The 19,528-nt window shown below is 38.3% G+C and overlaps 1 protein-coding gene across 8 annotated transcripts in view; it reads right to left on the bottom strand.

Annotated features, from left to right (window-relative positions):
• The window catches only part of CASK (calcium/calmodulin dependent serine protein kinase), a 372,618-nt gene that overhangs the window by 71,172 nt on the left and 281,918 nt on the right, over positions 1-19,528 (bottom strand). For all 8 annotated transcript variants that reach the window (XM_061410389.1, XM_061410391.1, XM_061410392.1 and 5 more), the window contains exon 11: positions 11,800-11,921. In XM_061410389.1, coding sequence (XP_061266373.1) covers positions 11,800-11,921 — 122 coding nt within the window. The remainder of the gene's footprint in view (positions 1-11,799; positions 11,922-19,528) is intronic.

Genomic DNA, 19,528 nt, shown 5'->3' with positions numbered 1-19,528 from the left:
AGGGAAAGGTGATTTAATACTAAAATATAAGGAACTGATATTCAACTACTGTGCTGGAGATGGTCTTCTGAAGCTAGAAATCACAGAACATCTGAGCTCTAAAGAACTACTTTTCTTGCTCAAGTTTATGTATCAACTCACTGTCTTTAGGTTAAAAATATAAAAATGTCCTCTCAAAGATCTTTAATGTCATTAAACACGACACAGTCACAAAATAAAAAGACAACCTACTGAATGGGATAAAATACTTGTAAATAATATGACTGATAAGGGGCTAATATCCAACATTTATAAATAACACATATACAACTCAACATCAAAAAAAAAAAAAAGAAATAATTATAATGTGATTAAAAAATGGGCAGAAGAACTGAATAGGCAATTTTCCAAAGAGGAAATGCAGATAACCAACAGGCACATGAAAAGACACTCAGCATTGCTAATCATCAGGGAATTGCAAATGATAACCTCAGTGAAATATCACCTCACACCTGTTAGAATGGCTATCATCAAAAAGAACACAAATAACAAATGTTGGTGAGGATGTGGAGAAAAGGGAACCTTAGTATGCTATTGGTAAGAATGTAAATTGGTACAGCCACTGTGGAAAATAGTATGGAGGTTCCTCAAAAAACTAAAAATACAACTACCATATGATCTAGCAATTCTATTCCTGGGTATGTTTCTTAAAAAAAAAAACAAAACAACAACTACACTAATTGGAAAAGATACATGCACCCCAATGTTCACAGCAGCATTATCTACAATTGCCAAGCTATGGAAGCAACCCAAGTGTCCATCAATAGATGAATGGATAAAGAAGATGTGGTGCACACACAGGCACGTGTGCACACACACACACAATGGAATACTACACAGTCATAAAAAGAGTGAAACCTTGCCATTTGCAGCAGGCATTATGCTAAGTGAAATAAATCAGACAGAGAAAGACAAATACTGTATGATATCACTTCTAGGTGGAATCTAAAAATAAAACAAACTGGTGAATATAACAAAAAAGAAAGAGACACATAGAGAACAAACCAGTGATTACCAGTGAGGAAGGGATTAAGAGGGACAAACAATTAGGTATAAAATAAGCTATAAGGATGTACTGTACAACATGGGAATATAGCCAGCATTTTATAATAACTATGGACTATAATCTTTAAAAATTGTGAATCACTAATTGTACTGTGCTGTGCTATGCTTAGTTGCTCAGTCATGTCTGACAATTTGCGACCCTATGGCCTATAGCCTGCCAGGCTCCTCTGTCCATGGGGATTCTCCAAGCAGGAATACTGGAGTGGGTTGCCATGCCCTCCTTCAGGGGATCTTCTCAACCCAGAGATGCAACCCAGGTCTCCTGCACTGCAGGTAAATTCTTTACTGTCTGAGCCACCAAGGAAGCCCCACTAATTGTACACCTGTAACATATAATATTATATGGCAACTATACTTCAGTTTAAAACAATGACATAGTTGAAACTTGGAAAACAGCAGTATATTTAATAGTGGTATAAAGATTGTGTGATGGGAAACAATTAAGTGTGAAATAAACACACTACAAAATTTAAAATGGCATTTTCAAATACTTTAGGAGCTACAATTAAACTTTGGGAAGAACTTATATAGTCTGTCTATCTTACAAACCTAAAGATGATTATGCATCATTGGGATATTATGATTTAGAAAAGGAAATTAAATCACTGAGCCATTTTGCTCTCACAGGATTAAATAATGCCTATTCTATCAGCATAAAAAACTGCCTAACAGTTTATATTTTGTAAAATTTCTAAAAATCAATTCGATTAAAAAAACTGAAGAAAGCACTCAAAGATTAGTCATGCCGATGACTCTCCATCTGAAATGGAGATAATATATTCCATTCATTTGATGAGTGTACTTTCATTATCTGTACATGATCCTTCACAATTTGTACTATGTATTAACTTTCCCTCTAAAAGTTCAGAAAACATGCAAATAGCTAAATTTTATAAATCTTAAACTAAATTTGTTTCTCACTTGATAAAAACGTGTATCAAATCCACAAATCTAGTGATGGTAATAAACTGGCAAGAGTCGCACCTTGGAATTTAGATTTTTCCTAGAGAAAGATTCAGGGCTGCTACCAATATTATGGCCCAGTTTAATACTGCATAACTCAAGTTAGAAATGGATACCCAATGGAGTTTACTTAGTGGCCAATAAGAATGTTGCTGGAAACCCTTAAATCAAGTTTTAGAAACTCATGGTGGGGGTGTATACACTTTTGAGTCTTAGGACTGGCCTAGTGGCCTAGTGCTATACTGCTCTACCTAAATCCATTATGAAAGTTTTCTTCTGATGGCAAACAGGAAATTAAAAATCAATATATCTGGATCATTTTAAGATTTCCTGAAAGGGTTGCAAAATACACTGGATCTTGACAGCAAAATCCTACCAAGGAGGCCCCTGTTTGGTTTAGGTTTTCCTTGTCTGTGTACAGAGCTGCTTGTGTTTCAATCCTATTAGAACATTGCTCTTTCAGGGATTTATCTTTGATCCAAGAAATCAAGACTTGCTTAACCTCCTGCTGCTGCTGCTGCTGCTAAGTCACCTCAGTCTGACTCTGTGCGACCCCACAGACGGCAGCCCACCAGACTCCCCCATCCCTGGGATTCTCCAGGCAAGAACATTGGAGTGGGTTGCCATTTCCTTCTCCAATGCATGAAAGTGAAAAGTGAAAGTGAAGTCGCTCAGTGGTGTCCGACTCCCCGAGACCCCACGGACTGTGGCCCATCAGGCTCCTCGGTACAGGGGATTTTCCAGGCAAGAGTACTGGAGTGGGGTGCCATTGCCTTCTCCGCTTAACCTCCTAGTTCAATCTAAAAAGACTGTTGATGGCCTAACAACATAGGCCACTGTGGTGGATTTCTGTTCAGTTGGCTGCTTGCTCTGAGAAACTCAAACACTGGCCTCAGATGACCTAACTTGACTGACCTCACTCGGTCTTTTTCAGTTGGCCAATAACTCTAAAATGAAGCCTTGTAAGAAACAAATCATAATGCCTATTCTTGAGCAAGCAAAAGAAAGCATGAGGAAAAATAACCAGTTAGATGATACAGGCAGGCTTTATTTTACTTTTAATTAAATCTTATGAAATAGGACACTTTCGAATACTAGATCCAAGAGTTTTTCCAAATGTGAGAAATTTCACTATGATAAACATTTCTTTTCCATAAAAAACCTACTAAAATTAAAAAAAAGTGCTAAAACCTCATTTCATAAGGTGTTCTTCTGAAACATCTACATTAGTAGTTAAATACTATTTAGGGTAACTGAATTTCCTATTATTAATTTGCTTCTTTGAAAGAAAATATTTACATTAGGTATGTCATATGATATTTCATTACTGAGGCAGTTCAGTAAGTTTTGACTTAGGATATGAATTATTTTGTATAAGGAAACACCAAGCATTGGTACAAATAGCTGTAGCAAAAATGAATTTGTTGTGGGAAGTTAAAAGAGAACAAAAAAGATAGTCTGGCAGAAGTGGTTTTATGAGATAATGTTTGAAGGACCACAAAGAGAAGAAAGCAACTATGTTCTTGGATGTGAAGGCTACAAGCCAACCACATCGAACATTCTTCAACTGAGCATGCCACATTCTTTTATGGGGGAACACCCCCCCAACCCTTCCCTTGGGAACAGCATGAAGAAGAATCAGAGCCTGTTGCACTTGGAAGGCTTTTTGAACATTCCTCTGCCTTCTGGTAAAGTGGACTACAGTGCTACAAAAATAGAAGAACACTCAGTGGGAAACACTGGTGCTGGGGACAAGCTGACTCTTGGTATTTTAGAATAAATTCTGATCACTCTTTTAGGAGGTGATTCACCTGGACAAATAAGGGAATGAGAGGGACTGCTGTAGTTAACAACAGTTTCAGTGAAACTCACACATTCCTTTCACAGAGATGTATATCAGGAGCTAACCTGGAGACCAGAGAGAGCGCAATTGCCTGGGGATGAAACTAAGGCTGAATTCCCCACTACTGGCCACTTTTACCTGGAGGATTTACCTTTTCCAAGTATATAATTATCTGCCACAAAATATTGATATTGGATGAACGGATAAACAAAATGTAGTATATACACAAGATGGAGTATTTTTCAGTCTTTAAAAGGAAGGAGATTCTGATACATACTATAACAAGGATGAACCCTGGGGCCATTATGTTTGGTGAAATAAGCTAGTCACAAAAGAACAAATAAGGTATGATTCCACTTCTCTGAGGAACCTACAGTAGTCAAATTCCTTGAGACAGAAAGTGGAATGGTGGCTGCCAGGGGCTAAGGAGAGGGGGAAATGGTTTATTTACATCTTCCTTACTTTTTTCCAACAATGGTTATAGTTTTTGGTGTATAATCTTATATCTCTTTTATTCAATTGTTTTATCCTTTACAATAGTATTGTATTTTTAAAATTTTACTTTCACTTTATTCATTGCTTTTATATAAAAGTATAGTTAATTTTTGTATGTTGATCTTGTATCCTGCAGTTTTGCTAACCTTACCTATTAGTTCTAGTAGATCTTTTGTAGTTTCCTTAGGATTTTCTATATATAAGAATATTTCTCTATGAGAATATGGCTTTACTTCTTTTCCAGGCTGCATGCTTTGAATTTCTTTCTCTTGCTTTACTGCACTGGCCAGAACCACCATAAAAATATTAAATAGAAGTGGTAATAGTGGAAAATCCTTGCTTTGTTTCTGGTTATATTAGTTTTCTATTGCTGCTTAACAAATGACCATATTCCTAGTAGCTTCCCCCCCCCTTTAAGTTTATTGATATTTACATTGAGAATGAAGAAAAACTAATTTGAAAATATTTAGGTCAGATGATAGTTCTAGTTCTCTTTATCTTAGGAATGTTGTTTCACATGACACTTCCCTATTGATACTAATATTTTGGTACGTGATGGAAACAGACATTGGAGTTTTTGCCCAATCAGTTAAAAACAGAGGAATGAGACCCCCCATGCCTAAAGCAAGCTTGGGGTACTTCAATCTCCAGCCCCAGGAGGCAGGTGGCACAAGGCCACCTGTGCCCTGGCACTTACCACCCAGATGGTTTCATATTTGCTGAAGTTTACTCTTTAAGATTACATGGGACCCTGGGAAGGTACTAGTAGCTCAGCCTCTAAAGGTCCTCAGGCCTTATTTTTGCAGACATGTAAGTGCAAATCGACCAGACTACAAGTCCATGGGAAACTTAGCTTTGGTATTTCCTGACTGGTAACCTATTTAAACATCCAAACTCAACACTGTATCAACTTACTTCTCAGACCCCAGATTGCTCAAAAACATCAAATTATTGCAGAAGTTCCATGTTTTTCCCTATTAGGAAACTTCTGAGTTCTAAAAATAAGCTATTTCCAAATATGACTACCAATTTACTATCTTTAAAAAAGCAAAACAGTAAATCAAGAGTTGTAGTTTTCCAGTGTTAACTCCAGGTCAGACAGAAAAACTCTCTAACTCTCCCTAAGAAGCAAAAAAAAAAATCATAATAAAGATGTCAATAACATAAAATATGGAGGATTAAAGACATCAACTCATTTCTACACAATATTTTAAAATATTATTTTATTATAAAAATTACTTATAAAACTGCTAAATTGCTATTGTAGTTAGTCTTTGCATTATTAATCTAATCACTGGGTTTTTTTTTTAAGAACTTCTCAAGAAAATAATCTTAATTAAGTGGGGTACCACATCTACCATGGAAACAGCAGTCTGTAACAAATGTTAACAGCTGCTCAGAGGTATGACAGATGGTGGGTGAATGTTTAAAACTTAGTTGTCAAAGTTTGGCAGAGAGGAATAAATGTGTAATTTAACAATGTTTTGTAACATTATTGACTTACAAAATAAACATTAATTCTGTACTAGGAAAATTTCTACAAGAACTTAATAAGACTGAGAATCACCACCAAATAACATTTGCAAAATACTCTTTATCTGGAAAAAACTCTTGATTTTTCAGCCCACTGAAAACACATCCATCATCTCACCATCCAGTGTATCATATACAAGTTCCAAAACTGATTCAAAATATTAGTAAAAGAGATAATTATACTTTAACATCAATTCCCAAGAAAGAAAGCCTAACTAATGAACAACAGGGTAACACTTCATTATTTTATATTTGATTTTTATAATCTGCACTCATACTTGAAAAATCAATTCAGGGCAAAATTAGTTTTCCATGTTGTGCTGGGCTGGAGATTCTCCCCTCAAATTCATGGTTACCTGGAATCTCAGAATGTGACTTTATTTGGAAGTCAGGTCTTTGCAGATAGTAATTAATTAGGATGAGGTCATATTGGACTAGAGTGGGCCCTAAATCCAGTGACTAGTATCCTGATAAGAAGGCCATGTGAAGACACAGAATCACACACATACAGAGAATGCCCTGTGGAGATGGCAGCAGAGACTGAAGTACTGCAACTACAAGCCAAAAAACACCAAGGATTGCAGGCAACTACCAGAGCAAGGGAGGATTCTTCCCTGGAGCCTTGGAGGGAGCATGGTTCTGCTGGTACCTGACTTAAGACTTCTAGTCTCCAAAAGTGTAAGAATAATCTGTTATCTTAGTGAAAGTCGCTCAGTTGTATCTGACTCTTTGTGACCCCATGGACTATACAGTCCATGGAATTCTCCAGGCCAGAATACTGGAGTGGGTAGCCTTTCCCTTCTCCAGGGGATCTTCCCAAACCAGGGATTGAACTCAGGTCTTCCGCATAGCAGGCGGATTCTTTACCAGCTGAGCCACAGGGAAGCCCAATCGGTTATCTTAAGCCACCCCATTTGTGGCAGCTTTAGCAAACACACCAAAGTGTATTTTACTAATACTGATCTATGTATTTCATATACAGAGCATCACTGTGCCAGTGCTTTAAATCTTTGAAAGCAGAAATACTGGAACAAGCTGGACCAGGCACAGTTTCTCCTCTTTATCTCTTCCTACAAAATGAGAATCAGCATATGTGTGCCAGGGTGAACTAGTTGAATACAAAATATTTAGACATTCTGGATCTATTTCTAACTACAGATTATAATAGAATTCAAATCTAAAGTATTTCCTCCCGCAGTGGAACCCACAGTGTTTTTCCTTTTGTTTTAATGTAAATTCTTTCCATACAACAGATATTTTGTTTCCCTCAAACTAATTCTAAGAATGTTTCTTCAAATTCTGAGCTTGTTGCTATTTTAAAGGAATGGCTAGAAAAAACAGGGTGCTACACAATCTTTTATCTTCTGCAGGAACTTAACCTTGTTTCATTTGGTCAGCTGAAAAATTATGGCTGCAGACTTAGCGATTGTGAGTGTTATTGAATTAGTAGAAATTATTTAAGTATAATAAAAATATTTCATGAAATGACTCAGTGAGATTAAAGTAGCAATCAAGACATGGTCCACAAAACAAGGCCACTAGGTGTCACTGCTTGGAATTCTTGAAAAGGAACCAACAGAGATTCTGTAACACAAAACAATCTGATTCCAAGAACACCAGAAAGAAGAATGAACGGTTAAAGCTGAAAAGCTTCTTCTCAAGTGTTGGTCTGTACAGTGATCCTTTTTTTGTTATGCAGACCATAAGTTCTGAAGTACTTAAACATTTTTCAATGGCTAGACTTCTTTAAATGGCAGCCATTTGAACACTTCATGGATCTCATGATTGAAATGTTGCCTGCTAACTCTGAAACAAGAGTTTAATGAGCCATATTTAAGGGCTGTAGATCATGGGGGCATTATCTCATTCAGGATGATTGAGCTTTCGTTGAAGGATGGCTCAGTTTGGATCAAATGCATCCCAACACTGCCCAGGGCTGGCCTTATAGTCAGTCATCTCAGGAGAGTTCTGGGCTTCACATGTAGTGCTTGTCTGCAAAATTCTTAAGATGTGATGTCTTTGGGGGAGCATGGCTTATTTTTAGGCCACCAGCTCCTTTTCAAATAGAGAAGCATCGATGGTGCAGATACTGATACAGACACTTCTAAGTTTATAATTAATAAAAATCCAAAGGAACTTTAAACACAGTTTTCCTCACTAAAGTCTACGAATCTCTACGTCTACCTGAGAATGCAGCAGTTATTCAAAATAAATATTTGCAGTGAGGTCTGAGAAGTTTAGCATTGGATGGTAATGGCGGCCTGGCTCAGTTCCAAAATCCAGCCTGTGTTTGGTTATCTGCCCCTCTTTGTAGAAGCTAGCAATGTTCTTGTATTTCCTCTGCAGTCTCAAGCTTGGTATGCTCAGTTACATTAAGTAAGAAGAATACAACTCTGAAAACTAATTTGGGCTTCTTTTAGCCTTTAAGTGACAAAAAGTCCTTGATCTAAAGAAGGTCAGTAAATCTTAGCACTGACTAGCGCTGAAATAAACCAAATCTTCATGCTCTACTGTAGCTTCTTTCAAACATCCTACTTACTAGTTTTAGTAAAAGCTGTGACTTCTATGGAAAATTCACAACTGTCACAACTTTCTGCATCTGGGACTTCCCTGGTGGTCCAGTGGTTAAAACTCTGCACTTCCACTATAGGGGGTGTGGGTTCGATCCCTGGTTGGGAAATTCCTGTATGCCTTCGCCAAAAAAAAAAAAAAACCCAACAAAAACAGAAAACCAAAACCAAAAAGAACAAAACTTTCTGCATCATATGAAACAATGATAAAGAATAGATATTTAAATAGCCAAGTTAAAGAGGTCAAACTAATTCAAATAACACATTAACAAAAACAATGATGACAAAACAAAGGAGAAAATGGAATGCTAGGAGATATTCACAAAATAGAATTCATTTCAAGGGCTTTTTGGTGTCCAAAGAAAATAACAAGTTATTTAAAATAAATTTAATCTGAAATGTTCTCAAATTACTTAAGATAAATTACACTAAGGAGAAAATCCATTTCCTTATCTTCCTGAGCACATTTTTTAGCTTTACTGAAGTATAATTGACAAATAAAATTGTAATATATTTAAAGTGTACTACATGATGATTTGATAAATGTAAACATTGTGAGAGGATTCTAACAATCAAGTTAATTAATACATCCATCACTTCAAATAGTTATCATTTCTTGGGGATGAGAATACTTACGTTGTATTCTCTTAGCAAATTTCAATTATAAAATACAGCGATATCAACTATAGTCACCATTCTATACATTAGATCCTCTGACCTTGAAGGAGGAAACAGACAGAGCTGGGCTCCATCTTATGCCAGGCTGCGAACATTAGGCTACAAGCATGGTCCACCCTCCCAATGGACTCTGAACTTTGTGCCTGGAGTCTATAGAAATGGCATACCAATGGAAAACCAGACCCCGCCTGATAAAAGAGCCTCAGGACTTGTACTTGGACTCTCCACTGCCTAAAAGAATATGCTAATTATCTCTGTAACAGAACAAAGTGGTAGATTCCATTATGTTTATCGGGATATGACCACAGGCCTATTGATAAATATCTACCGTTTATCTAGTCTTGTGACACATGACTCATAAGTTAACTTTGACCCTATCTCTCTTTTACCTTGTCCAGACTAGTTTCAAGGAATTTGGGGAGGTGGGTTTGAGCAAGTACCCTTAGGGTATATAAGGTTTTCACAAAAACTGGTTGGGGTCCTTGGCTTCAAGAGGAGACTCTGCCTTGGGCCCACCCGTGTAATAAACTGCACTCCACTATCTGCATTGTCCTTCTGAGTGAGTTTGTTTCCCGGAATGCGTGGCTACAACAACCTTATTTATCTTAGAACCAAAAGTCTGTACCCTTTTACCAACTTCTCCCCATTTTCCCCACCTCCCAGCCTGGGCAACCACCATTCCACTTTGCTTCTATGAATTCGACTTTTTAAAAAATTGATACTATGCAGTATTTGTCTTTCTCTGTCTGGCTTATTTCACTTAGCACATTTAAAAACTATTTCCCTTGTATGGCTGAGTCCCTTAGCTGTTCACTTGAAACTATCACAACATTGTTAATTGGCGGTAGCCCAATCCAAAATAAAAAGTTTAAAAAAAAACAAACAACCAAAAACAACAACAAAAAAAAACAACCAAAAAAAAAAAACCTATTTCCTAGCTCTCTTGCAGCTACTCAAGCATGTAACTAGTATTTGCTAATGGAACACAGACAACTCTGATACAGCCCACTTGCAACCCTCACCCTGCAAAATTTTCCATTTTCTCTCATCTGCTGGCTGGGTGCAAAGAATGCAGTGGAAGAAGCCTGGATCCCTGAATGCCTGTGTGGAAGAGACTCTTCCTGCTCCTCTCCTTCTCACCTACTGCAGTTGACTGTGATGTGAGCAAGAAATAAACTTCTATTCTGTTAAGCCACTCAAATTTTAGGATTGCATGCTGTAGCAGTTACTCAGTCCTGAATTAATACATATACTCTGTTAAAATGCGTAACTATTAAAATGGTGATTAACTTAATCAAATCTATGGATAGAAGCAACTGTGAGATACTATACTTGGTGGGAAGTTGAAACATACTGTGACACTCTTAGCTTGGCTTTTCCCAAACTGGTCCTTACCAATTTGGCAGGATTGTGAATGAAAATTCTCTGCCCAAATTAGTTTGAGAAATGCTATTGAGTTAATTGGGTTTTTTGCTATAGGACATCTTAGAGCTGCTATATACTAGCACCCGTTGTGAATCCATATAAAGGGAATAAAGAACATAGCATTTCTCAAACTTATATAGTCAGTAAAAAAATTTAATCGATAAATTTTAGATCTACTCCTCTCTCTTGAATGGTAACACCCACAACTATCTCCCAGAACAATGCTCTGTAGAATACATTATGGGAAATTTGCATTAGTTTAATAAGTATCATATGGTTGATTAATCAGTGAGCACCACAAAGTTCTAGGCATCCCAAAGCAAATTTTATTCTTATGAAGGGAAGATTTTTCTTGTAAAAAGACTAATATGTACAAGTAGACTAATATGTGCTAAGAAAGGTATTTTACTTAAAATATGACTGAAATGAAGGCAGATGTGAACTGTCAGCTTCTGACTTGTATCTGTCAGTGCAGTCTGTCATATTTTATAATGGAATATATCCTTATGTTTTATAGAGAGACACCGAGTTTATGAAAGCCAGCAATGTTAAGTATGAGATGTGTGTGTGAATAGAGTCCACTGCACAACGTCTTGGAGAAGGCAATGGCACCCCACTCCAGTACTCTTGCCTGGAAAATCCCATGGACGGAGGAGCCTGGTAGGCTACAGTCCATGGGGTTGCGAAGAGTCAGACACGACTGAGTGACTTCACTGTCACTTTTCACTTTCATGCACTGGAGAAGGAAATGGCAACCCACTCCAGTGTTCTTGCCTGGAGAATCCCAGGGATGGGGGAGCCTGGTAGGCTGCCGTCTATGGGGTCACACAGAGTCGGACACGACTGAAGTGAGTTAGTTAGCAGTAGCAGCACAACATCTAGCTTAATTCTCTCTCTCCTATACTCATGTTTGAGGTGCAATGTTTGAAAACAATATTTAGAAGCAATGAGAGGTAATCACAGCAAAGCTCAATGGATTCTTCTAAAGATATACATATATACTTATTTTTTTCCACTGTGACTTGTTAGGCTTTATTGCATTTGTACCATATATAAGATACTTAATTTCAGTTATGAATCTATGATGGATGACTTCCTGCATTTCTCACAGACAGGCAGCAACTGAAAAAGGACTGTTATGGTAACTATTCAGTTTACCCAAAAAAATTAATAAAGAGAAAGACTTACATCTAGTAGTGTGTGAAGATGCTGATCCTGGAAAACACTGTGTAGAAAATCTAAGTCCTTTTCACTGCAGTCTGTAAGTGCATGAATCTCTTCCAGGCTGTCCAGCACCTGTGACACTGCTCCTAAGGGGAACAAACAGAAAAGAAACAGCCAGTAGAGAAAGTCAATGTCAAACTCACCTTCATAACCTAAATCTGACACTTCAGAACTGTGGACTAACACATTTCAAAGGTTCATGTCTTTACTGGAAAACAGACTTAAACGTGTTTCATATCACTTAATGATAGAGTATTTGCAGTGAATTTATGTTTTTAACAATGTATTTGCACGTTCCTCACTTTCAAAGTAAATTGCCTCTTGTCTTACTTGGATTAGGGCAATTCATCAACCACAACTGAGCTACTAGAAGATCTGGGTGCAGAAAGTCATACATCAGAAAGAGACTGTGGGTTCCCAGGACTCCATGATGTTTTGAAATATGATAGAAATAACGGAGGTGGTCATTTCACACAGGGGCTTTCTAACAAGAACAGAAGGTGAAGCCAGATGTAGATGTGAGGGACAAACCTTCAACTGGGAGCTCCTGCTATGTAAATCCTTCTAAGGATTAAAAAAAAAAAGATTTATTTAATTATTTAATTTGGCTGTGCTGGGTATTAGTTGTGGCATGTGGGATCTAGTTCCCTGACCAAGGATCGAGCCCGGGCCCCCTGTGCTCTGAGTGTGGAGTCTTAACCACTGGACCACCACGGAAGTCCCCTTCTTAGGATTTTTAAGGCTCAAACTTAACTAGCAATAATCTCACTCCATTCTTTTTCCTCCCTTTACATACAAAGTCAAGGGAACCAAGTTGTTCTCAGTTAATTGGGCCCCCTTTAGGATAGATATACTTGACTGACACTTCAGAATACCATAGTAGATATTAGGAGAAATAATTTTTGTAGGACAGTGTGGTCACTTTAAATTTCCTCTAATAACTGGGAATCCAGAGAGGTAGTAACAAAGTCACTTAGCCTTAAAGAAATGGTTAGCCTGTTCTACTCTGCAGACAACACACACATATGCACTCCAGAGAAAGAAAAGCACCCTGAGAGCCTACACTTCAGGACATTAGTGTACACAGTGTTAGAGACATTCGAACATTAAGTGCCTCACTGCGCATGTAAATCTTAAATCTGTAGTTTTCAACCAGCAGCAATTTTGTCCCTCAGGGGGAGATTTGGCAATGTCTGGAAACACTTTTGATCGTCACAACTATGATGGTGGTCAGAGTGGGGAGATGGGGAATGGGGAAGAGTACTACTTTTCCAGAAAGCAATCTGATAATTTATATCAAAGAACCTCAAAAATGCTCATGCACTTTAATTCAGGATTTCTATTCACAAAAACTTACATTAAGGAAAAAACAGGAATTGTAGAAAGATTTATGTGTCAGGATATCTATCATATAAAATGGATAAATATCTAATAATTAGAGAATGAATATATAAACTATAGAACATCCACGAAATGGTATACACAGCTACATGAAATTTGTTTTTGAAGAATTTTAAAGACAGAAATCTGCATGATATAAAATTTCAGAGAGCAGAAGGCAAAACCACATAAACTGTGTACTCCCAATTATAACTGAAAAAAATACAAATTCAGAAAAAAACCCAACAGAATGAAGAATACCAAAAGATAATAGTAATTATATTTATTTTTCTGCTTCTATTTCATTCTGTGTTTGTCCATATGTTCTAAGGTTTCTACAATAGAAAAAAAGTTGCTATACAAGCAACTGCTTTTTGTAGTATTTAATTATGTTAAAAATGTGGGGCTTAAGACATATTAAGTGGTTATCTATGTGGAAATTACTGTAGCTAATTTTTAAAAAAATTTGACATTTTCCTTTTCAGATAATTGTAGATCCACATGAACTCGTAAGAGAGAATACAGAAAGATATCATGTACCCTTCACCCAGTTTCCCTATTGTGGTAACATCTTGTAAACTGTCATATATTATAACCAGGAATATTGACATTGGTATAGTCAAGCAACAGAATATTTCCATCACCCCAAGGATCTTCATGTTGCCCTCTTATAACTGTAATAATTTCCCTCCTGCCCTTCCTACCTCCTAATCCCTGCCTGGAAACTACTAACCTGTTCTCCATTTCTATAATTTTGTCATTTCAAGGGATCTATATAAGTGAAACAATATGGTGTGTAACCTTTTGGGACTGGCTTTTTTGACTCAGCATAATTCTCTGGAAATTCACCCAAGTTGTTGCATGTATCAATAGTTTAATCCTTTTTATTCCTGGGTAGTAGTCTATGGCAGGGATGTGCCACAGTTTACCATTAATCTGTTGACAGGACTGTGAATACTTTTAAATTTTGAATAATTACATCTACCAGGCTATTGGTATGCCTTCACTGAAAACATTAAGTGGACACTAAGTGGAATAAAAAAGGTACAAGGCAGAAACCAGTCTTCAGTTCTCCTGCTAGTCTTAAAAGTGTATTAATCTAATCCACTTCCTTCTCCCTGCTCATCTCAGGACTTTTACTTTGTTCTGAGAAGGAAAAAAAATCTGGAACTTAGTTAAAAATCAGGTCTCTTGTCATCCCTTACTAAAAGCCTTGGAAAGCAACAGGTGATGTGAAGAAATTAGTCCCAAATATTCCACTGAGTCCTTGATCCCGGTACATCATCAACAACAGAATTATATGATGCCAGGTTTATAAAGTTACTAAAGCCAGTTCTAAGCTTTTGGATTAACTCCAACAACAAAAATACTAATGAAATGTGGATTTTTTTTTTTTTGTATATTAAAAAAACTTAACAGAGAGCAGAGAAAGCTAATTATTATTTTCACTCAGTTATCTTAGTGGAATCTTATTTAGTTTTTATTGTCTCTATCCAGCATTGCTTATGCTGATCTATTCTATCTATATCTATTCTATTCTATGTAGTAGTTTATTAATGGAGAAGGCAATGGCACCCCACTCCAGTACTCTTGCCTGGAAAATCCCATGGATGCAGGAGCCTGGTAGGCTGCAGTCCATGGGGTTGCTAAGAGTCGGACATGACTGAGCGACTTCCTTTCACTTTTCACTTTCACACATTGGAGAAGGAAATGGCAACCCACTCCAGTGTTCTTGCCTGGAGAATCCCAGGGACAGAGGAGTCTAGTGGGCTGCCGTCTATGGGGTTGCACAGAGTTGGACATGACTGAAGTGACTTAGCAGCAGCAGTTTATTAATACTGTAAGATTAAAATAAAACAAGCTTGTATCTAGCGAATACTAAGATGGTAAGCCTAACCATTGGGAAGCAATTTTGGCTGTATCAGACCAGGGATGTATCATTTGTTGGTTTGTGAACTCCCAAAGCTCTGTGCAATCCCTGTCCTACAAGCATCTTCATGCATTACCTGACATGTGCACTTGCTTACTCATTTCTGTGCTGTGAAGTCCTTAAGGCATGCCGATATTTGATTAATTTCATTATCTCTACAAAGTATGCCTTGAATGAAGTATTAAAGAAACAATGATAAGAGCAGTTCCCAATTCCTGAGTGTTTGTGATGTGCCGGGCACATCCCCAGGACAACATAGTAAGGTAAATACAGTACCCGACGTTTCTAGATAGGGAATTGAGGATCAGAGAGATCAAGGAAGGTCACAGCTAGAAGTGGTAAAGCCAGGACTCAACCCAGTGTGTCTGGATCCAAAGCGTATGCGCTTCTTGACTTTCTATGGTAACTGGCTGGATTAGGAAACGCAGGGAGACTCTTCAACAAGAAGTGACACGTGGTTTATGCATGGATATGGAGGTTAGAAAAGAATTTGAATCCTACTGGGTCAGACAATAAGCAAAACTTTTATCACATGTTCCTGCTTTCTCCCAGGTATGAGGCAGGGGTTTCAAGGAAAACAGATATGATACCCGTTCTCAAGGAAAGGGCTCTCATGCAGGTGTGTGAAGTAGCCACATTATACCCTGAAGCAAATGATTTAGAGGAGGTAAAAACTAAAGTGGCACAGAAACAGGCTGCCCAGGGAGAAGCTGGGACAGTCGCAGAGAAGAGGTGAAAGTTCAAGTAACTCAATCATGTCTGACTCTTTGCAACTGAGTCAGTTCCTAGGCAGGTTGATAAGAAGTCCGGGGTCCCCGAGGAGGAGAGAGGGGTCTGGGATTCTCAAGGAGGAGGAAAGGACAAACACCTTTTTTTCCCCTCTACATTCCTTAGTCTTAGTCATATAAAACTTTTTTTTTTTTTAAGCCTGGAACTGATGATTACACACACAAAAAACAACTCAGTTTAAACGCTATACTAAGGATATATAACAATAATGTATCCTGCTTGAGGACAATTTCTCCTTCCTGAAAACCTTCTGACTAATCCTGTTATCTTAAAATGTATATTATGGGAGTGGGTCTGGTAAGATCTTTCTATTGTTAAGTTATAATTCTGTCATCTTAAAATGTAAATTGTGGGAGTGGGTCTGAAGTGAAGAAGTGAAAGTCGCTCAGTTGTGTCCAACTCTTTGCGACCCCATGGACTATATAGTCCATGGAATTCTGCTGGGAGCCAGCACGGGAGTTCCCACCCATGACAAGGTCATGTGGGAGAGCCCTGACGGGCAAGGCGAGTCAGGGCTCAAGGGCCCCCCTGGTCTGCCTGAGCGTCTACCCCAAAACCAGAATCTGTCTGTTTTACTATTTCACGACTTTCACCAACTCTTCTGACATTAACGGGGGCTATCCCCGACCACCTTTCTCTGAAGAAAATTAACTTAGAGCTCTAGTTAATAATTCTCCTGGGCATAATAGGAGTGTTTCAATTCAAACCCCTTTGATGACGTTCTAGCTTGCCTGACAGGTTTGTTCGGACTCCTGCAGCTACGCATGTGATTGTTCACAGCCTCCCAACCAGGAGAGGCACGGGAAGCTTAAGATATTCTAACAATGCAGAGCTTCTCAGAGAGTTAAAATTGTTAGAATAGAACTAGTAGAGGATTTCTTTGTTGAGCTAATGCTTGCTGCCAAGTTTCCATATCCCTTACCTACTGTGTCCCTGGGAGTGTATTGATTAATATAGTTGGTGTATAGACATGTAAGTAGTAGCTTTAATGTTTGTAACCTCGGACCCTTGAGTTAATTCTTTTCTTGTTATAGCCCACCACACTTTTGCCCTATAGGAATGCAACTTTATCTAATGCTTTCAGAGGGTGGCGCCTGACTTTAGAATAATCACCTTTAGAGAAAAATAAGTTTTCTGAAGAAAGGGTCATAAAATGTTAACAGGCCTCCTGGCCAGAAGATGATGTAAATCACCTAAAGCTTTTGCATATGATAAGTTTGCAGAAAGAAAGCCTGGCTTCGATAAGGATCAAGGACTGCTGACCTTGCATGACTCTACCCCCGCCCCCCATTATCCTCTATGCACAACTTAAGGTATAAAAACTACTTTGGAAAATAGAGTGTGGGCCATGCTCATCAAGCTTGGTCTCCCCATGTCGTTATTTCTCCTTCCTTTTCAGGCTGATTCCCTGGAGTGCAGGGGCCCTCTGCGTTCACTTTCATGCCTGGGCTTCTAAGACCCACTTGAGAAGGTGCCTAAGGTGGGGCACCTTCAGCTATTCGAGAGGGTGCCTGCGGCCTACGTGAACAGAGCAAGTCCCGTGCTGGGGATTTTTTGGCTTTCTGCATAAACCAAGGAATATCAGCCTCTTTTCTCTCCTCTATTTTCTTAACCGCAAAATTCTTTCCTTATCTCTTTCTCTATTTCTCTCAGTCGCTGACGTTGTCCTCCTGAGGGAATCCCTGGATCCAACTGGGGCAGGACCCTGGCAGAATTCTCTAGGCCAGAATACTGGAGTGAGTAGCCTTTCCCTTCTCCAGGGGATCTTCCAACCCAGGGATCGAACCCAGGTCTCCTGCTTGGCAGGCAGATTCTTTATCAGCTGAGCCACAAGGGAAGAGAGTGGGTCTAGTAAGATCTTTACAACCTTGAGACATTCTTTTGATTTATTGTAATAACCAATTAAAAAAGTATAGAACTCCCTTTTCTAAGACTAGTGAGTGGGGCACTCTTCGTCCTCCTTCTGATATCTATGTCAGAAGCTTTCTCTATTTTCATACTTTAATACAACTCTGCTATACAAAAGCTCTTGAGTGATCAAGCCTGGTCCCTGGTCCCAAAGCTAAATCTTCTTCGGAGATCACGAATCCGACATCGTTCACCTTAAGCTATCACAATCCCATCGACTATACAGTCCATGGAATTCTCCAGGCCAGAATACTGGAGTGGGTAGCCATTCCCTTCTCCAGGGGATCTTCCCAACCCAGGGATCAAACCCAGGGATCCCTGGGGGATATCCCTCACTGCAGGCAGATTCTTTACCAGTTGAGCCACCAGGGAAGCCCAAAGAAGTAGATGAGCAGGAATTCAACACCTCCACCTAGGTTTCCAATATGCTCTGACAGACCCAGTGGATGCTTTGCTGGAAAGCACAAGGGCAACCATTAACCTGTGTCTCTAGTAGGTAAGACCTACCAGGTCAACAGGTCTATTTAATTTCCTTGGATCTGTCACCTTTTCTGAACTGATTTATAGTCTGATCTTGTACCCAAATGTGATTAACTTTGTAGGTTTTCAATCATGAAAGGCAGTAGTTCCACAGGTGTGCTCAAAGTGTCCCTAATTTAAAAGTTTCTGTCATTAGCTAGGAAACTTAATAGTCCTTATTCCATCCCTCCTTTGTCTTTTCATATTTAATAAACACATATTTTTGGTCTAACCTCAAGATCTTTTTTTACCTTTGATCGTTTTAACACCTCTCCTGACACCGCTTCTAGTTTCGTTTGTTCTTTCTTTGAGTATGACCAGCAGAACCACATCTCACAGATGGGTAAGCTGATATCTGCAGTTCAACACCAAGTCATGTAAAATCTCATAATTTTTCAATTCATTATAAAACATTAATATACACAAAGACATTTCTGGGGCTTCTCCATCCCTACTGTTTTACATACAGAGGCAGACGTAGTAATTAATGTAACACAAAAACACACACAGGATCTTAAGTTGTCATTAGTAGTATTTATTTTGTTGATCAATAACTGTCATATCTGAAAGACCTACTCACTTTTCTCAAAAACTGAAAAGGATGTTTTTTTCCTATAAAACCCCTGAATGAACTTGTGACCATCTTGAAACAAAAAAAATCAATAAATAGTATGTAAGTTCACCTCAGAGGGCAATTTATCTAATGGCAGGACTGTAGGTATCCCATTCACTTTTGTTTTCTAGGCTACATTTTGTAGAGTGTTTTGTACAAAAAAACACTATAAAATATGTTTGATTAAACTTATTGTTTTCTTCTGAAAGTAGCATCGACATACACACACTACCATGTATAAAACAGATGGCTGGTCAGAAGTTGCTAAATAACCCTGGGAGCCCAGCCTAGTGCTTTGTGACAACCTAGGTGTGAGATGGCAGGGGGAGGGGGAATTTAGAGGGGTGAGACAGACTGGGGAGGAGGGGAGGGAGGGGATATATGTACTATTATGGCTGATTTGCGTTGTGGTATGGCAGAAATCATTACAACATTGTAAAGGAATTTTCCTCCAATTAAAATTAAATAAAAAATTACTGTTTTCTGAGCAAATTCTGAAGCATTGAAAATAAAATATTGTAATAAGAAATATGTAACCACAGAAAAGTTTATTT

The sequence above is a fragment of the Bos javanicus genome, chromosome X, assembly GCF_032452875.1.
Source record: "Bos javanicus breed banteng chromosome X, ARS-OSU_banteng_1.0, whole genome shotgun sequence".
NCBI classification, from domain to species: domain Eukaryota; kingdom Metazoa; phylum Chordata; class Mammalia; order Artiodactyla; family Bovidae; genus Bos; species Bos javanicus.
Note: the sequence above shows the minus strand (reverse complement) of the source record. Positions and strands in the feature narration are given on the sequence as shown.